General features: G+C 50.4%; 1 protein-coding gene across 1 annotated transcript; it reads right to left on the bottom strand.

The window, feature by feature from the left end:
• Window positions 1-113: 113 nt before the first annotated feature.
• Window positions 114-3,737, bottom strand: Phox2a (paired like homeobox 2A). Its single transcript, XM_041676196.1, has 3 exons — window positions 3,518-3,737; window positions 1,440-1,627; window positions 114-599 (listed from the first exon to the last, which is right to left on the bottom strand). The coding sequence occupies exons 1-3, from the start codon at window positions 3,732-3,734 to the stop codon at window positions 162-164; spliced, it is 843 nt and encodes a 280-aa protein (XP_041532130.1). The 5' UTR covers window positions 3,735-3,737; the 3' UTR covers window positions 114-161.
• Window positions 3,738-14,752: the final 11,015 nt, after the last annotated feature.

Raw genomic sequence — 14,752 nt, 5'->3', positions numbered from 1 at the left:
TGTTTTACAACGAAGGGGAGGCCACATCTAGGCAACAGCCACTGGAAAGTGGGGACGACTGGGAGTTTTCCAGGCAGGCGGCCGGGATAGGGAGGGACTGTCGGGTCCAGTAGGGTAGGGGTGTCTCTTGGGGCAGGCTGGGTGCCTCCAAACGCCCGCGGCTAGAAGAGGTTTGTCTTCAGGGTGGGGCCGGGCTTTCGGTGAAAAGAAGACAGAACTCCAGAAAAGGGCCCGGGGCCGGGCTCCGCTGGCTGCCAAGCCTTAAGCAGCTCTGCTGCTCCCGCGCCGGGCCCGCCACCCCCGCCGCCCCCTACCCCCGCCCACAACGCCCCCTTGAGTGGCTGGGGCCCGGGCCCGGAGCCCAGCGCGGCGGGTAGAGGGCTGGGGCTCAGACGCGGGCTGGCCAGACTGGGTGCGGGCGGCGGCGGCAACGACGCGGTGCTGTCGGGCGTGGGACTGCACGTGGACTCCTTGGAGTCGTCGTCCTCAGAAGAGCAGCGCGCTTCGCCCTTTTTGGCTCCTGTCGCTCCCGCCGCGCCTTTGGCGCTAGCCGCACGCTCCTGTTTGCGGAACTTGGCCCGGCGGTTCTGGAACCAGACCTGTGGGCACAGGGGCCAATCAAACCCAGAGGATGGTCACAGGGAGCACTTCAGCCCCCGGGCCGCTAGGCGCCTACAAGACCGCGGTCCAGAAAGGATCGGTCTCGGATCACAACCAGTCGGAGGTCCACAGCCTTCTGCCCCACCCTCCACCACTCCCTCGGCGCCCGGTCCTTTCTTCCGGCTTCTGGAGTCCCTTCCTCCAGGCCCTTAGGTTTTTGTCTTACGATCTGCTCACCAGAAGACCCCTCTACCTCCTTGTATTTTGGTCTCCTGGAGGGGACTCTGCTGTCAGTCTTATGACCCTAGGCATACTTTTTAGGAAGCTGGGCATTCACCTGGAGCATTCTATGATAGTGAAGAGTGGGTCGGGGCCCTAGGGAGCCTTTTGTATAAGGTGCCGATGTCAAAAAGGGCCAGTTGGAATTTGCATACCCAGGCCTCTCTTGTCCTCCCTGCAGCCGCCCCAAACTTAAACTTTACTGACTCAGGAGTCCAAATTGAGATGCTGGGTCTGTCATCTAGAAGTACTGATTGGCCTGATCCTACCGTCTACCGTCAGTACCCTGTCAACCCGGTCGCCTTGCTTCCTGGCTTCAGAGTAAAAATTCTCAACCTCCGATTTAGTGGGGTGGTGGTGGTGGTACGAGACGGGTTGGGATGGGACGGGACACGCGAAAATGTAGGAAGCAAATTGAAGCTACCAGTTCCTGTCTTTGAGAGCCCAAGTCCCGACCCGCTGCTTCTCCTGGTTGTTCAGCCACAACTGAACTGTCTTGGCTTGCAAGCTGTACCCTCCTCTAGCAAACGCGTGCACAGCACGTGTGTGCATCCACGCACCTGCACGCGAGCCTCAGTGAGGTCGATCTTGAGCGCCAGTTCCTCGCGTGTGTAAATGTCGGGGTAGTGGGTCTCGGCGAAGACGCGCTCCAACTCCTTGAGCTGCGCACTCGTGAACGTTGTGCGGATACGCCGCTGCTTGCGTTTCTCATGCAGGCCCGACGGCTCAGGGAAGAACTTGTAGGGCACTGCGGGGGTGCGTGCAAGGAAGGTAGGGGCAATAAAAGGGAGTGCGTGAGAAGCTGATCTCAGTCCCCTAGATCCTGTATCCTGCCCTAGTGGAAATCGCATACAACCCCTCTCTCTTGACTATTTGGTGCTCAACAGTCTCCAGCCAAAGTGTCCAAAAGGCGAATCATTTGGGAGACCTGGGGCTTGAGCGTTCCCTGCCAGAAACCCCAATCAAGGGTTCAATGTCCATATCCCCTCCACCTTCTGCCAAGCCCTCCCACCTCCACGGTGGTGTTTCTCCTCTGGCACCCTCCCTACGGGACTTCAGGCCCTGTTCTCTGATCACATGAGCCGGCTATGTCTGCTAGATCTCATCAGCACCAAAGTCTCGCTGCTATCCAGTCCTGGGCCTTGAGACGCTTCTGCTGGGTCTACGCCGCCGCTGGCTCTGCTGTGTACTGTTTCCGTCTCTCTCCTTCCTAATCTTTATTTCCTCAGTTCTGCCTCTCATCCCTGGATCGTCATTCTTCTCCTCTTTTTCATCGTCATCTTCCTCCATCTGAATCTCTCTTCAACTTTCCTCTTCTGGGTCACTGTTTTCTTATTCCCTCCTATCCAAATTGTTCTATTTTCCTTGCCCCCTTTATCCCACCCAGTCGCCTTCTCTGTGTCCCATCTCCTCTAAATCCTATCCTAGCCCCTGTATCCCATGCAGATACCATCTCCAAATTTCTGGTTTAAGTCTCCATATTTTTCTTGGGGTTCCTCAATTACCTTCTTTGTCTCATCTTCCAAACCCTTGTCTCCAACACTCCATTTTTATCTCCCTCCGGCTTATCTCTTTTTCCAACTCTTTTGCTCCCTCTCCTCCATAATTCGTGTTCCCACCATCTGGTTCTTATCCGTCTCCCAACTCTGTGCGCCCATTTCTCTCCTATCCGTTTCTCTCCACCTTCTCCCACCCACAGTCTCACAAATCCCTTTCTCGGGAGTCTATCTCCCTATTTCCTGTTCCCATTTCTGCAATCCCCATCCTTGTCCAGTCCAGGAATCTTCCCACCCCCATTTTGGCTCCTATTTCCCTAAATTCAAGTACTTATTTTCCCATCAAGCCACAGTCCTCCTTTTGGGTTCCATGATCTTCCCAGGAGGCCAAGAGATAAGGGATGAGGAACCGGGTGGGGCAGGCTGAAACTCTTAACAGAAGGGCTAGGGATGCCTGAAAGGCTAAGTGATGTTGAGGGTTGGGACAGGGACTTGCTTGGATCAAAGGACTTGAATGAAGGTGGAGGATCTGCCCCTGGGTTTTGTTGGGCTGTAGCTAGTCCAGGTTCGGGGGAACGTAGAAAGGAAAGTGGCTCAATGATAGAGGCTCCTTTCTTTTCTGTGCCTTTGGGAACCGGTTTTTGGTGGTGCCGTAGATTTGGGCCCAAGCAGGACAGGTCTAAGGGCTCTAGAAAGGGCCCCATCTATACAGCTCAGCTGCAGCAGGGATCTTTGCTGAGGGTGGCATCATCTAGGACACAGGTGGCAAGGATGAGAGTTGACCGGACTGAGCTTCAAGTCCATTCCGAGGATACGAGGATATGGGGGATGGAGAGGTTCGGTGGTCGCCTTTGTAGATGGGAAGGGGAGGGCCTAACGAAAGACCCAGGACTGGACCTGTTTCTTTGATTCGAAAAGCACAGGGTAGGGATTTGGCATGGAGAAAAGGGGACAAGAGGGTGCAGCTCATCCCTGCCAAGAAGAAACTCCTATTACTGGGGTTCTCAAAGTACATTGGAGGGTCCAGCCAGGGGCATGGTAGGGGGCGGCTTGTGGGTACAGTCACATTCACTTGCAGAGTAGGGCAGGGAGTGGGAGTTCCGTGGGATTTGGAGGTAGGGTTGGGACGGGACTGCGCTCACCTGCCGAGTAGGGCGCTGGCTGGTGGTCGCGTAGGGCGCCAAGCGCACAGTTGGAGGAGCCGAGCGCGGGGCAAGGTGGCCCCGCGGCGGGGAAGGCAGGCCGCAGGGGACTGTATTGGAAGCCGCCAGGCTGGCTGCAGGCGCCGAAGTCGCCGTAGGCGGACGCCTCCATGGCCGCCACGCACGAGTCGTACGAATTGAGGTAGGAGTAGTCCATTGGCCCGAGGGGGCGGGGGCGGGGGCCGGGCCGGCCGGGTCGGGGTCGGGGTCCCGGGTTTGGTGGAGTTCGGAATGGGGGATTCGAGCTCCAGGCGCAGAGGACCTGAGACCCGCTCTGAGCACCAGAGAGTCCGCCCGCCCCGTCGCAGCCCGCACTCTGCCCGGGTGCAACGCAAGTGCAGTATGGCCAGCCCGCGCGCCTTTTAACGCGCAGGACCCCGAGGAGGGGGCGGGGCGGGGCGAACTCCGCGGGGCGGGGCCTCAGCGGCCCAGACCCCGCCCCTGGCCGCCCCGGCCCCCCCACCCTAAAGGGCTCCTGTCTCCCTCTTAGGGCTCCCGAGGAGCAGGCGGGGCTGCGCGGGACCCCATCCCGAGAGTCCCTTATCCTACCCCAATCTGGCCCAGACACATCATGCTCAGCAGGAGGGTCCCGACCTCGTCCCTGGGCCTCCCACCTGCGGCCCCGTGGAAGCTAGGGAGGCAGACTCCGCGGTGCTGGTGTGAAGAAGTTAATTCAATTCTCTCCGATAACCAAATTATTCCTATCTGGCCCCTCAGCCCCGCCCCCAGCTAGGTCCTATCCCTGCGAGGACTGCAGAGGCTGCCCTGGAGTGGGGGTGGGGGGTATGGAGGCAAGGACGAGAAAGAGACAAGTGATAGAACCTGGGATAGGGACAGGAAGGGGACGTGGGTATAGAGAGGAGACCGAAAGAAAAGGGGACAGACCCTGTGGTGGGGACAGAGAAAGAGGGATATATAGATTGAGACAAGGATGAAACGCAGAGGAGAGAAAGGTAGTGGTGGAGAGGGAGACAAGCGGAGAGGCCAGCAGGATGGAGAAAGACAGGCATGGAGACAGAGGGACACGGAAGAACATGGATGTGAACTGCAACCAGGATTGTGCTGGAGCGCCGGAGAAGGCTGAGGGACAATCATAGTGAGGCCACACACAGGATGGTCTTAGAGTTACAAGGCCAGAAACAGACAGGCGGAACAGAGGCTAATGAGTGGAGAGCTGGGGTTTGTGAACCAGAGCAGAAGGCGGCCAAGACTTTGTGGTGGAGGCTGTTGAGGGGGCGGCATAAGGGGAGGAAGGGGCAGGGTCGAGGTCTCCCTGATTGTCCTGAGGGCTGCCCCACTCCTCCCTTCCCTGTTTCCTCAGCTTCGTTGTCTTCCCCAATAACTTGTGTGACCTCTGCGCGCGTGCGTGTGTTTATGTGTGTATGTGTATGTGTGTGTGTGTTTTGGATGCTAAACCTTAAGAATATGGTAATGAACCCTTTCTGTCCTTCGCTGTCTCTCCCCTTCAGAGGCCCTTTTCTTTTGGAAAGCCAGGTAGAATGATCCTCCCGGGATTTTTACCCCCACCCCAGGCTGTGGGGTAAGGGAACACATTCAGCATTTTTACCTGGAGGATGCGTAGAAACCCCCTTCTGCCTTTCTGGCTCTCCTGAAGAACGAATTGAACCTCTCCTCCGTAGTCCCCAGCCCCCGGTGGCCAGGTTTCTATACTAGGTCTTGCTGATGGAAAGTCTGAGACCCAAGGAGAAGCCAGAAGAGTATCATGTCCTTGTCATCAAAGTCCTCTTGGAAACCCTCTTCCCTTATGTTACCAGTGCAGTGGGGACCACAACCCCCAGGTCATTCCCCTCCCCAGTCTACCTTCTTTGCTTGACACACCTCTCGGTTCCTGTAAGTACTCTGTCAGGAGTTTTGGGGGTGTTTTCACAAGCCATTTCCCCCCATTTTTGGTTGGTTGCATGCATAAACACCAATTTTACTGTCATAACTCTGTAATTGTATAGTTCCGTGTTGTTATTCACTATGTTGGACGACACAGTGTCAGTGCCATGTTTATTTCCATAACTTTGTAAAATACAAACTCCACATATGAAGCAATAATACTCTAACATATCCCCATCTTCTGGTAATACCGTCTGATGTCTGTCTCTCTGTGTAATTTTTTGAGATGGGGTCTCCTGTATCCCAGGTGACCTTGAACTCCCTGTGTAGCTAAGGATGACCTTGAATGTCTGATTCTCCTGACCCTTGTTCTATACCAGGTATTACATGCATGCACTACCGTACTCAGCTTTATGGGAGGGTCTGGAGATGGAGGCCACGGTGCTGTCAACACTGGACAAGCACCTGAGGGCTGGACTTCATGTGCAGCTGCAGCTCTGTAATATAAACACTCAATCTTATAAAATGGAATCGCACACTATTTACCTCATGTGTCAGGCTTATTTCACTGAGCATGTTCTCAAGGTTCATCTGTGTGCGTATGTTGGATTGGTTTCCTTACCTATCCACTCATGGGTACGTGGAGTCTGCTTTAGTTGCCATAATGCTGATATGAATGTGGGCACGTAGATATATAACTTTGGAATGCTCGATTTCCATTTAAAAAAGATTTATTTATTTTATTTTATTTTATTTATTTTGGGACTGGAGAGATGACTCAGCCATTAAGCAACATTTGGCTGCTCTTCCAAAGGACCCAAGCTCAATTCTCAGCACGTACACGATAGCCCACGACTGTCTGTAACTCCAGTTTCGGAAGATCTGCCACCCCCAGAGAGACATTTATGCAGGTAAAGCACTAGTGTACATAAAATAAAAATAAATCACTGAAAAGTATACACACACACACACATACACACACGCACACACATGATTTATTTATTTATCTGAGACAGGGTTTCTTTGTGTAACCTTGACTGTCCTGGAAATAGCTCAAGCTAGCCTTGAACTCACAGAGATCCACTTGCCTCTGCCTCCTGAGTGCTGGGATTAAAGATGTGCACCACCACTGCCCAGCAGATTTATTAGCTTTATTTCGTGTGTGACTGTTTTGTCTACATGTATTTATGTGCATCGCATCGGTGCCGTCTCTCCAACTCACTTTTTTTTCCATTTAAATCAGTGTCTCACTATGTTGTGCAGGCTGGCCTTGAGCTCACAGAGATCTGCCTGCCTCTGCCTCCCAAGTACTGGGGTTAAAGGCCCTGCTTTCGATTTTCTATTTTATCTTAAATATTTATTATTATTATTGGTTTTTCAAGACATAGTTTCTCTGTAGCTTTGGTTCCTGTCCTGGAACTAGCTCTTGTAGACCAGGCTGATCTCAAATTCACAGAGATCCGCCTGCCTCTGCCTTCCGAGTGCTGGGATTAAAGCGTGCACCACCACCGCCTGGCTTATTTATTTTTATGTGTGTATGCGTGTGCCTTCATGAGTTTTATGCAGTGCATGCAGGTCTGTGTGTGAGTGTGGGTGCCTGTGGGGTCAGAAGAGGGCATCGGATCTCCTGGAACTGGGCTTACAGATGATTGTGGCTGACTGTGTGGGTCTGGGAACCAAATTTGGGTCCTCTGCGAGAGCAGCCAGAGCTCATGAGCACTGAGCCCTCTCTCTGCTCGCCGCAGGGTTTTCACTTTTTAAGGAACTGCTGTGCCATTTACATCCACATCAAGAGTTCCAAGGGCTCCAGTTCCTCTCCATCCTCACTAACCCTTATTCTTTTTTTTTAAAATATTTATTTATTTATTATGTATACAATATTCTGTCTGTGTGTATGTCTGCAGGCCAGGAGAGGGCACCAGACCTCATTCCAGATGGTTGTGAGCCACCATGTGGTTGCTGGGAATTGAACTCAGAAACTTTGAAGAGCAGGCAATGCTCTTAACCACTGAGCCATCTCTCCAGCCCTTAACCCTTATTCTTCTCTGTGCTTCTCGTTACATTTTAGATTGTAGAGACTGAGATCCGACAGTTTGACTGCTTCCACAAGTTCTCCTCACTGGTGTGTGTGCTGTACCTTCACTTGGACCTATCTATATATCCAGGGGCTCAAGGAGTTACAATGGGACAGGGCCCTTATCTTCTGTCCTTCCACGGCTTCTCATGATCAAACTCAAGTTCTCACCCTGGCCCACCATGTCCTGGGTACCAGGGCTCCACCTCCTTTTATTTTGCTTTTCTTTATAGCACCATACACACACTAACTGTTTTGTTCAGAGATGCTTTTCCCCTGCTTGTCTCAGTACTCAAGCCTCATATTATTTACCCACGGGCTCACCTTGGACCTTGCTGGCTTTTCCAAGTCATCTTTGGGTGTCTCTGCTGTATCCTATAAGACCTCTCTTCCATTGATTGCTCAGCTCACCTTATTGAAGTGTTCACAGCAAAGTATGGGTTGTTTTTGTTTTTCTAAGACAGGGTTTCTCTGTGTAGTCCTGGCTGACCTGGAACTCTCTCTGTAAACCTTGAACTCTGAGCACTGGGATTAAAGGGGTGCGCCACCACTGCCCAGCACAGACTGCGGCTTTAGTGCAGAACTGTGTCCCCTACAGCTTGCAGGACAAAGATGTGAGGGTCTGAGAGGCCCAGTGCTGTTGAAGGTCCTGACTCCAGGTGTCTCAGAGGCCACCGTGCAGTACATCACTTCTACAGTGTGGTCCTGGGGCTGATGATAACCCCACCTCTGTTCTGCAATACTTTTTTTTTTTTACAAGTTTGGCTAATTTTCTAAGTTTTTTAAAAATATTTATTTATTTATTATGTATACAATATTCTGTCTGTATGTATGCCTGCAGGCCAGAAGAGGGCACTAGACCTCATTACAGATGGTTGTGAGCCACCATGTGGTTTCTGGGAATTGAACTCAGGACCTTTGGAAGAGCAGGCATTGCTCTTAACCTCTGAGCACTCTCTCCAGCCCTTCTAAGTTTTTTTGTTGTGTGTGTATGGGTGCTTTGTTGGCATGTATGTCTGTGTACCATATGTGTCTTGGAGGACAGAAGGGACATCAAATTTCCCAAAACTGGAGCTACAGGTAGCTGGGAGTTACCCTATGGGTACCAGAAATCAAACCCAGGTCCTCTGGAAAAGCAGCGACCCCCTAACCATCTCGCCCACTTGCAATGCTAGTTTTAGTTGGAATTCTAGCACAATCAAGAGTAATGACATAGTAGGGATATCATTGTGGAATGTACACTATGGAGTCCTCAGATGAGGACCTGGCCTCCTTGTGCCTCAACGCTGGACAGCTGTGTTCTCTTTTTCCTGGCAGCCACTGGCTGCTTGCTGGCTTAGGAGCTGAGAAATAACCTGAGAAAGTGCTCTGAACCTTGTCCACTGTTGTTGTGAGACAGTGGACATAGAGGGGCTTTGAAAGCCAGACTGTGGGAGAGTAAGGGCCAGAGTGTTTGTGTGTGTGTGTGAGAGAGAGAGAGAGAGAAAGAGAGAGAGAGAGAGAGAGAGAGAGAGAGAGAGAGAGAGAGAGAATAAGATTCCTGGAAGGGGAGAGCTATGAGAGTGGCTGGTGATTAGGAGTCTGGGGTGGGGGGCTCGTTCTAACTGAGGTTATCCCACCCCACATGTGCCCTTGTGGGAGAACTAAAGCTGCTCTGGCCTCAAGTGCTGTCGTGCACGCTGTGAGGACTCTCCTTGTGAACGTGATGTCTGCAGTTTAATGACTGGTGGCCAATACTAGCTTCCAATGGCTAGGTACAGCTCTGCCCTGCTGCTGTTTGCTGAGTGACAGGGTGAGGTACTCAACCTCTCTGTACCTTGGCTTTCTAACCTGTGAGCTGCTTTATTTTGATTAGATGAAATATTAAAATATATAGTGTTGGAATATATATTTATTCTGTATTTATTTGGGGGGGGGGTATTAGAGCTACTCACAGGCTGTGGTCCAGCTAGTCTAACAATGGCAATCTACCAATGGACAGCCCAAGAATTTAGCAGTTGTTCTGTCCCCAAGTCTGGATGTCTCAGCTGGTCTTTGGTGTTCACTGGAATCCTAAAGAAGCAGGCTGTAATGCCAGTTAAGGAACAAACTTGTCACTGAGAGTGAGGGCAAGCAGGCAAAACAACGAAAGCTTCCTTTTTCCATGTCCTTTTTGTAGCCCACTACCAGAACGTATATGGCTCAGATTAGAGGGGGATCTTCCCACCTCCAAAAGATCTGGATTGGAGGTGGGTTTTCCCACCCCAAACACTTTAGTTGAGAAAAATCCCTCACGGAAGTAATCAGCTCCTTGGTTTTCATTCACTTCAGATGTAATCAAGTTGACAACCAACGATTGCCGTCACGAATAGTGTCTGGTATGTAGCACATGTTGATGAAATTAGCTTCTTCCACACCACCACCACGGTCCTGAGAGTCAGCCAGTCTTCTCCGGCAGAGACGGAGGTTAGGGGAGGAGTCGCCTGGTACAGTGTGCACTGTGGCCCCACCCTGCTCTGTGCTAATGTATCCACTGACGCTGGGCAGCAGGAGAGCTACCAGAGTGGCTGAGAAAAACCACTGTCCTGGAGATCTCTGCCCGCCGTTGGCCACACCGAGCAGGGCAGCCTGCAAGCAATCACTAATCTCCTGGGTCTGAGTATCACCTGCATGGTGATCCTTCCTGCTACTACAACAGATCTTCTCTCCTTGGAGGTAATGACCTCAGGAGCTTCATTATCCACTTACAATTAGAAGCTAAGTGGAGTCAAATATCTCTGTCTAGTCTCAGACCATATCACCCTGAGCAGGCGTGATCTCTGAAGCTAAGAATACTCAAGCCCAGTTAGACCTTGTGTGAGTGACGTCTCAGTTGTACTGGTTTGAATGAGAATGGCTTCCATTGGGTAGTAATTCAGGGAGTGGCACTAGTTGAAACCATTAGGAGGTGTGACCTTGTTGGAGAAAGTGTGTCACTAGGGGTGGGCTTTGAGGTTTCAAAAAGCCCATTCCAAGCTGAGTTTCTCTTTTCCTGCTGCCTGCTTTTTTTTTTATTTTTTATTTTTTTATTTTTTTGGCTGTCCTCGAACTTGCTCTTTTGACTAGGTTGGTCTCAAGCCTCAAACCCAGGGATCTGCCTGCGCTCTGAGTCCTGGGACCAAAGGAGTGCACCACCATGCCCAGCTAAATGCTTTCTTGCTTTGTTTTATTTATTTTTTTTTAATTTTTTTTTTTAATTTTTTGGGTTTTTCGAGACAGGGTTTCTTTGTGGCTTTGGAGCCTGTGCTGGAACTAGCTCTGTAGACCAGGCTGGTCTCGAACTCACAGAGATCTGCCTGTCTCTGCCTCCCGAGTGCTGGGATTAAAGGCGTGCGCCACCATCGCCCGGCTCTTGCTTTGTTTTTTTGAGACAGGGTTTCTCTGTAGCTTTGGAGCCTGTCCTGGAACTTGTTCTTTAGACCAGGCTGACCTCAAATTCACAGAGATCCACCTGCCTCTGCCTCCTGAGTGCTGGGATTAGAGGCGTGCAACACCACCACCTGGCCAATGCTTTCTTTTCTAAGAGTTGCTGTGGTCATGGCGTCTCTTCACAGCAGTAGAACACTAAGACACCAGTCTGAATAAAACAGATAAACTCTGTAGTTGCTTAGAAAGGGGCTATAAGGATGGGTGGTGGTGGGGCATGCTTTTAACTCAGCCCTTGGGAGGCAGAAGCAGGTGGATCTCTGTGAGTCTGAGGACAGCCTGGGCTACAGAGCAAGTTCCAGGACAGGTTCCAAAACGACAAAGCCCTGTCTTGAAAAAAAAAACCAAAGGGGGGAAAACACCAAAAACCCCCCAAAGAAGCAAAAAACAAAAAGGGGGCTATAGAAAAAAAGCGAAGAGTTTTATTCTATTCTATTAGTTATTTTTATTATTGCCTGTGACCAGACAGAAAACTTCAGGACAAAATAATTTATTTTCATTTATGGCCTCAGAGATTTCAGTCCATAGACCTCGACTCTCTGAGCTTGGTCTCGTGTTGAGGCAGACTATCATGGCAATCGTGGGTGTGTGGAAGAGATGTTTGGAGACAGAAAGTGAGGACAGGACCAGGGACCGGGTGAAACCTTCAGAGCCATGCTCTGGTGACCCATTTCCTCCAACTAGACCAGGACCCACTTTCCAGGACCCACTGGGGACAGTTCACGTTCAGCCCTTAGCTCCTACCAAGCATCCCACAGGGCTGCTGTAGTAGACAGGAATTGGTCATCCTGGCAACCCTTCCCCTTGGGAACTGAGAACCATATGGTTACCAGGACACACGTGTTTCTATAATCCTGCCTCAGTCAGAACTGGTCCAAGTGTGGGCCTCGACCAAAGGTGGGTCAACAAAGCTCTTCCCCACCAGTTATTGTTAAATGACTTTAGAAAATAAAATAATATTACTTATATATTGATTTTGAGAGGTCTCATGTAGCTCTGGCAGGCTTAGAACTCACTATATAGTCCAGGCTGGCCTCAATCAGCAGAGATCAACTGCCTGTTTCTGCCTCCTGACTTTTGGTATTAAAGACATATGACACCTTGTGTGTGTGTTTCACAAGACACCTTTGGGAGTCCATTTTCTTCTTCTACAATGAAGATCCCTGTGGATCAAATTCAGGTCAGGAGACTTGGTGACTGCAACACCTTTACGTGCTAAGCCCCTGGCCCTTCCCGAGACATCTTTACTCTTTCTTCAGATTGGTTGTCTAGCCAGTTATTGGATTTTATTACCTTACACATTCTTATCTACGTTTAATCTAGTTCAAGTTGGATTTCTGTCACTTCCAAACCAAGGAATCCAAATAGAGTTGGTATACTTAGTGTGGTGTGCCGGGATGCAAATGGCAAGACCTAAAACATGGACCCGGCTCTGCTGTTGTTGTGGATGGGATGCAGTGAGGCCCCTCCACGGTCAGAAGATAGAGAAGCAGCTAGGACACAGCCGCATTCTGTCATCTGGACCGGACCTCAGTCTTCCTCTCTTCTTGATGGCAACTTCAGGAATAAAGTGGGAAATGGTAAAATACTGGAGTGCTCTTTGTGGAACCCCCAGAAGAGTCCTTGAAGCAAACTGGCCTCGGGAAGGAGGTGGAAGGAGCTGGAGGTGGGGTGGGGTTGCATACTGTCGGGGTTTGAATGAGAAAGGCCCCATAGGCTCAAATGTTTGAATACTTAGTCTCTGGGGAGTGAAACTGTTTGAAAGGATTACAAGGATTAGTGGATTAGTAGGTATGGCCTTGTTGAAGGAAATATGTGTGGGGGTGGGGTTTGAGGTTTCAAATGCCCCTGCAAGGCCCACAGTCTCTCTCTCTCTCCACTTAAGGATCAGAACGTAGAACTCCAAGCTGTTCTCCAGCGCCATGTTTGCATGTGTGCTATCATGTTCCCTGTTATGATGCTAAAGGGTTAACCACTGGAGTTCAGTTAAATGCATTCTTTTCTAAGAGCTGCTGTGGTCATGGTGTCTCTTCACAGCAACAGACACGAAGACACACATTTAAGGCAGCTTGGGGTGTACAGCAAGACAGAGTGTGGTGGGGGAGCCAAGAAGAGGGAGAGGTGGGGAGCAGCAGGCCCATGTGTGGGTTGCTACAGGAGGAGGAACAAGAGTCACAGGGGCCACTGAGTCACATGTTTTACAGACTAGAGTTTTTTTTGTTTTGTTTTGTTTTGTTTTGTTTTGTTTTGTTTTTTCGAGACAGGGTTTCTCTGTAGCTTTGGCACCTGTCCTGGAACTAGCTCTTGTAGACCAGGCTGGTCTCGAACTCACAGAGATCCCCCTGCCTCTGCCTCCTGAGTGCTGGGATTAAAGGCGTGCGCCACCACCGCCCGGCACAGACTAGAGTTTTACATCCTGGAGTGAAGCATAGGTTCGGAACTGAGGAATGCCTGCCAGGTGACTCGGGATGTCTGGGGAAACAAGGAAGTGTGACTTTCCAGCAGCTTGGGACTTTGGCTTTATGGGATGCCTTTTCTTTTTTCTCTTTCTCTCTCTCTCTCTTTCTTTTCTTTCTTTCTTTCTTTCTTTCTTCCTTTTTTAAATTTATATTTCATGTGTATGAGTGCTCTGTATGTGCGCCTGCAGGCCAGAAGAAGGCGCCAGTCTCATTACAGATGGTTGTGAGCCTCCATGTGGTTGCTGGGAATTGAACTCAGGACCTCTGGAAGAGCAGCCAGTGCTCTTCAGCATCTCTCCAGCCCTCTTTTCCTTTCTTTTGAGACAGGGTCTCACTATGTAACTCTGGCTGTCCTAGAACTCACTCTGTACACCAAGTTGGCCTCAAAGTCCCAGAGATCCACCTGCCTCTGCTTCCTGGGCGCTGGGATTAATAGCATGAGCCACCACAGTCCAGCTTGACCTTGGCCCAATGGAATGGAAGAGTTTATATTTGTCATTCCTTTTTGAAAAAAAAAAGATTTATTTATTTATTTATTTGTGTGTGTACTTGCCTGCATGAGTTTATGTTAACCTTGTGCATGCAAGAGCCAAAAGAGGCCAGAAGATGGCGTTTGTCTCCTGGAAGTCCAGCAGCAGGCAGTTCTAAGTTGCTGTGTGGGTGCTGTGAACTGAAACCTGGTTCTCTGCAAGAGCAGAAAGTGCCCTTAACCCCTGAGCCAACTCTTCAGCCTGTGGCACACACTTTTAATACTAGCAGAGGCAGGCAGATCTCTGTGAGTTCAAGACCAGTCAGGTCTACTTAACAAGTTCAGGCTAGCTAGGGCTACATAGTGAGATCCTATCTCAAACAAAGTTAGACTGACTGTATGGATATAGATACATTAATTGTTTGAGTTCCAAGTCATTGCCTTAAAGGCCCAGGGCCTCATATGATTTGGGCTGTCCTGCGAAAGACACAGCCATGCCAGGCTCCTGACTGCCTTGTCCCTGTGGGGATCCTTTATCAGGAGACATCCTTTTAAGGAATTTCCCATACCCCTCTGGTTTTTTTGACCCAAAGTCTACCACAGTGGACGCCTTGTGCTAGGCTTTGACTTTTTTTTAAAGTCCCAGCATGGACTTTAAGAAGAAATGCTTACAATTCGAGACCTAATCCTCAAACACCCTTGGTCTGCCTTTTGCAAATCTTTTCAAAGTGGGGCTATCTGACACCTTACATCCCTTAACACCTAAAAAGTTTTTGCCGTCATAAAACAAACAAGCCCCCCATATGCCCATGGTTTCTGGATGCTGTGCTCCCACTCCCCCTCTGCAACCTCCCTGCCCTCTTCTCTAGCTGTCTGTTGTTTGTCTG

Source organism: Microtus oregoni, unplaced genomic scaffold (genome assembly GCF_018167655.1).
Source record: "Microtus oregoni isolate MIOR12 unplaced genomic scaffold, Mior012 000027F_ref0000203, whole genome shotgun sequence".
Classification (NCBI taxonomy): domain Eukaryota; kingdom Metazoa; phylum Chordata; class Mammalia; order Rodentia; family Cricetidae; genus Microtus; species Microtus oregoni.
The sequence above is the reverse complement of the archived record's forward strand: the minus strand, read 5'-3'. Positions and strand labels throughout refer to the sequence as shown.

Excerpts from the sequence above, each read along its gene's own strand:
- Phox2a (XM_041676196.1), bottom strand. The coding sequence starts at position 3,734 with ATGGACTACTCCTACCTCAATTCGTACGACTCGTGCGTGGCGGCCATG. Across the intron at positions 1,628-3,517 it reads GCCAGCGCCCTACTCGGCAG|TGCCCTACAAGTTCTTCCCT; the intron begins GTGAGCGCAGTC and ends GCACCCCCGCAG. Across the intron at positions 600-1,439 it reads TCACTGAGGCTCGCGTGCAG|GTCTGGTTCCAGAACCGCCG; the intron begins GTGCGTGGATGC and ends CTGTGCCCACAG.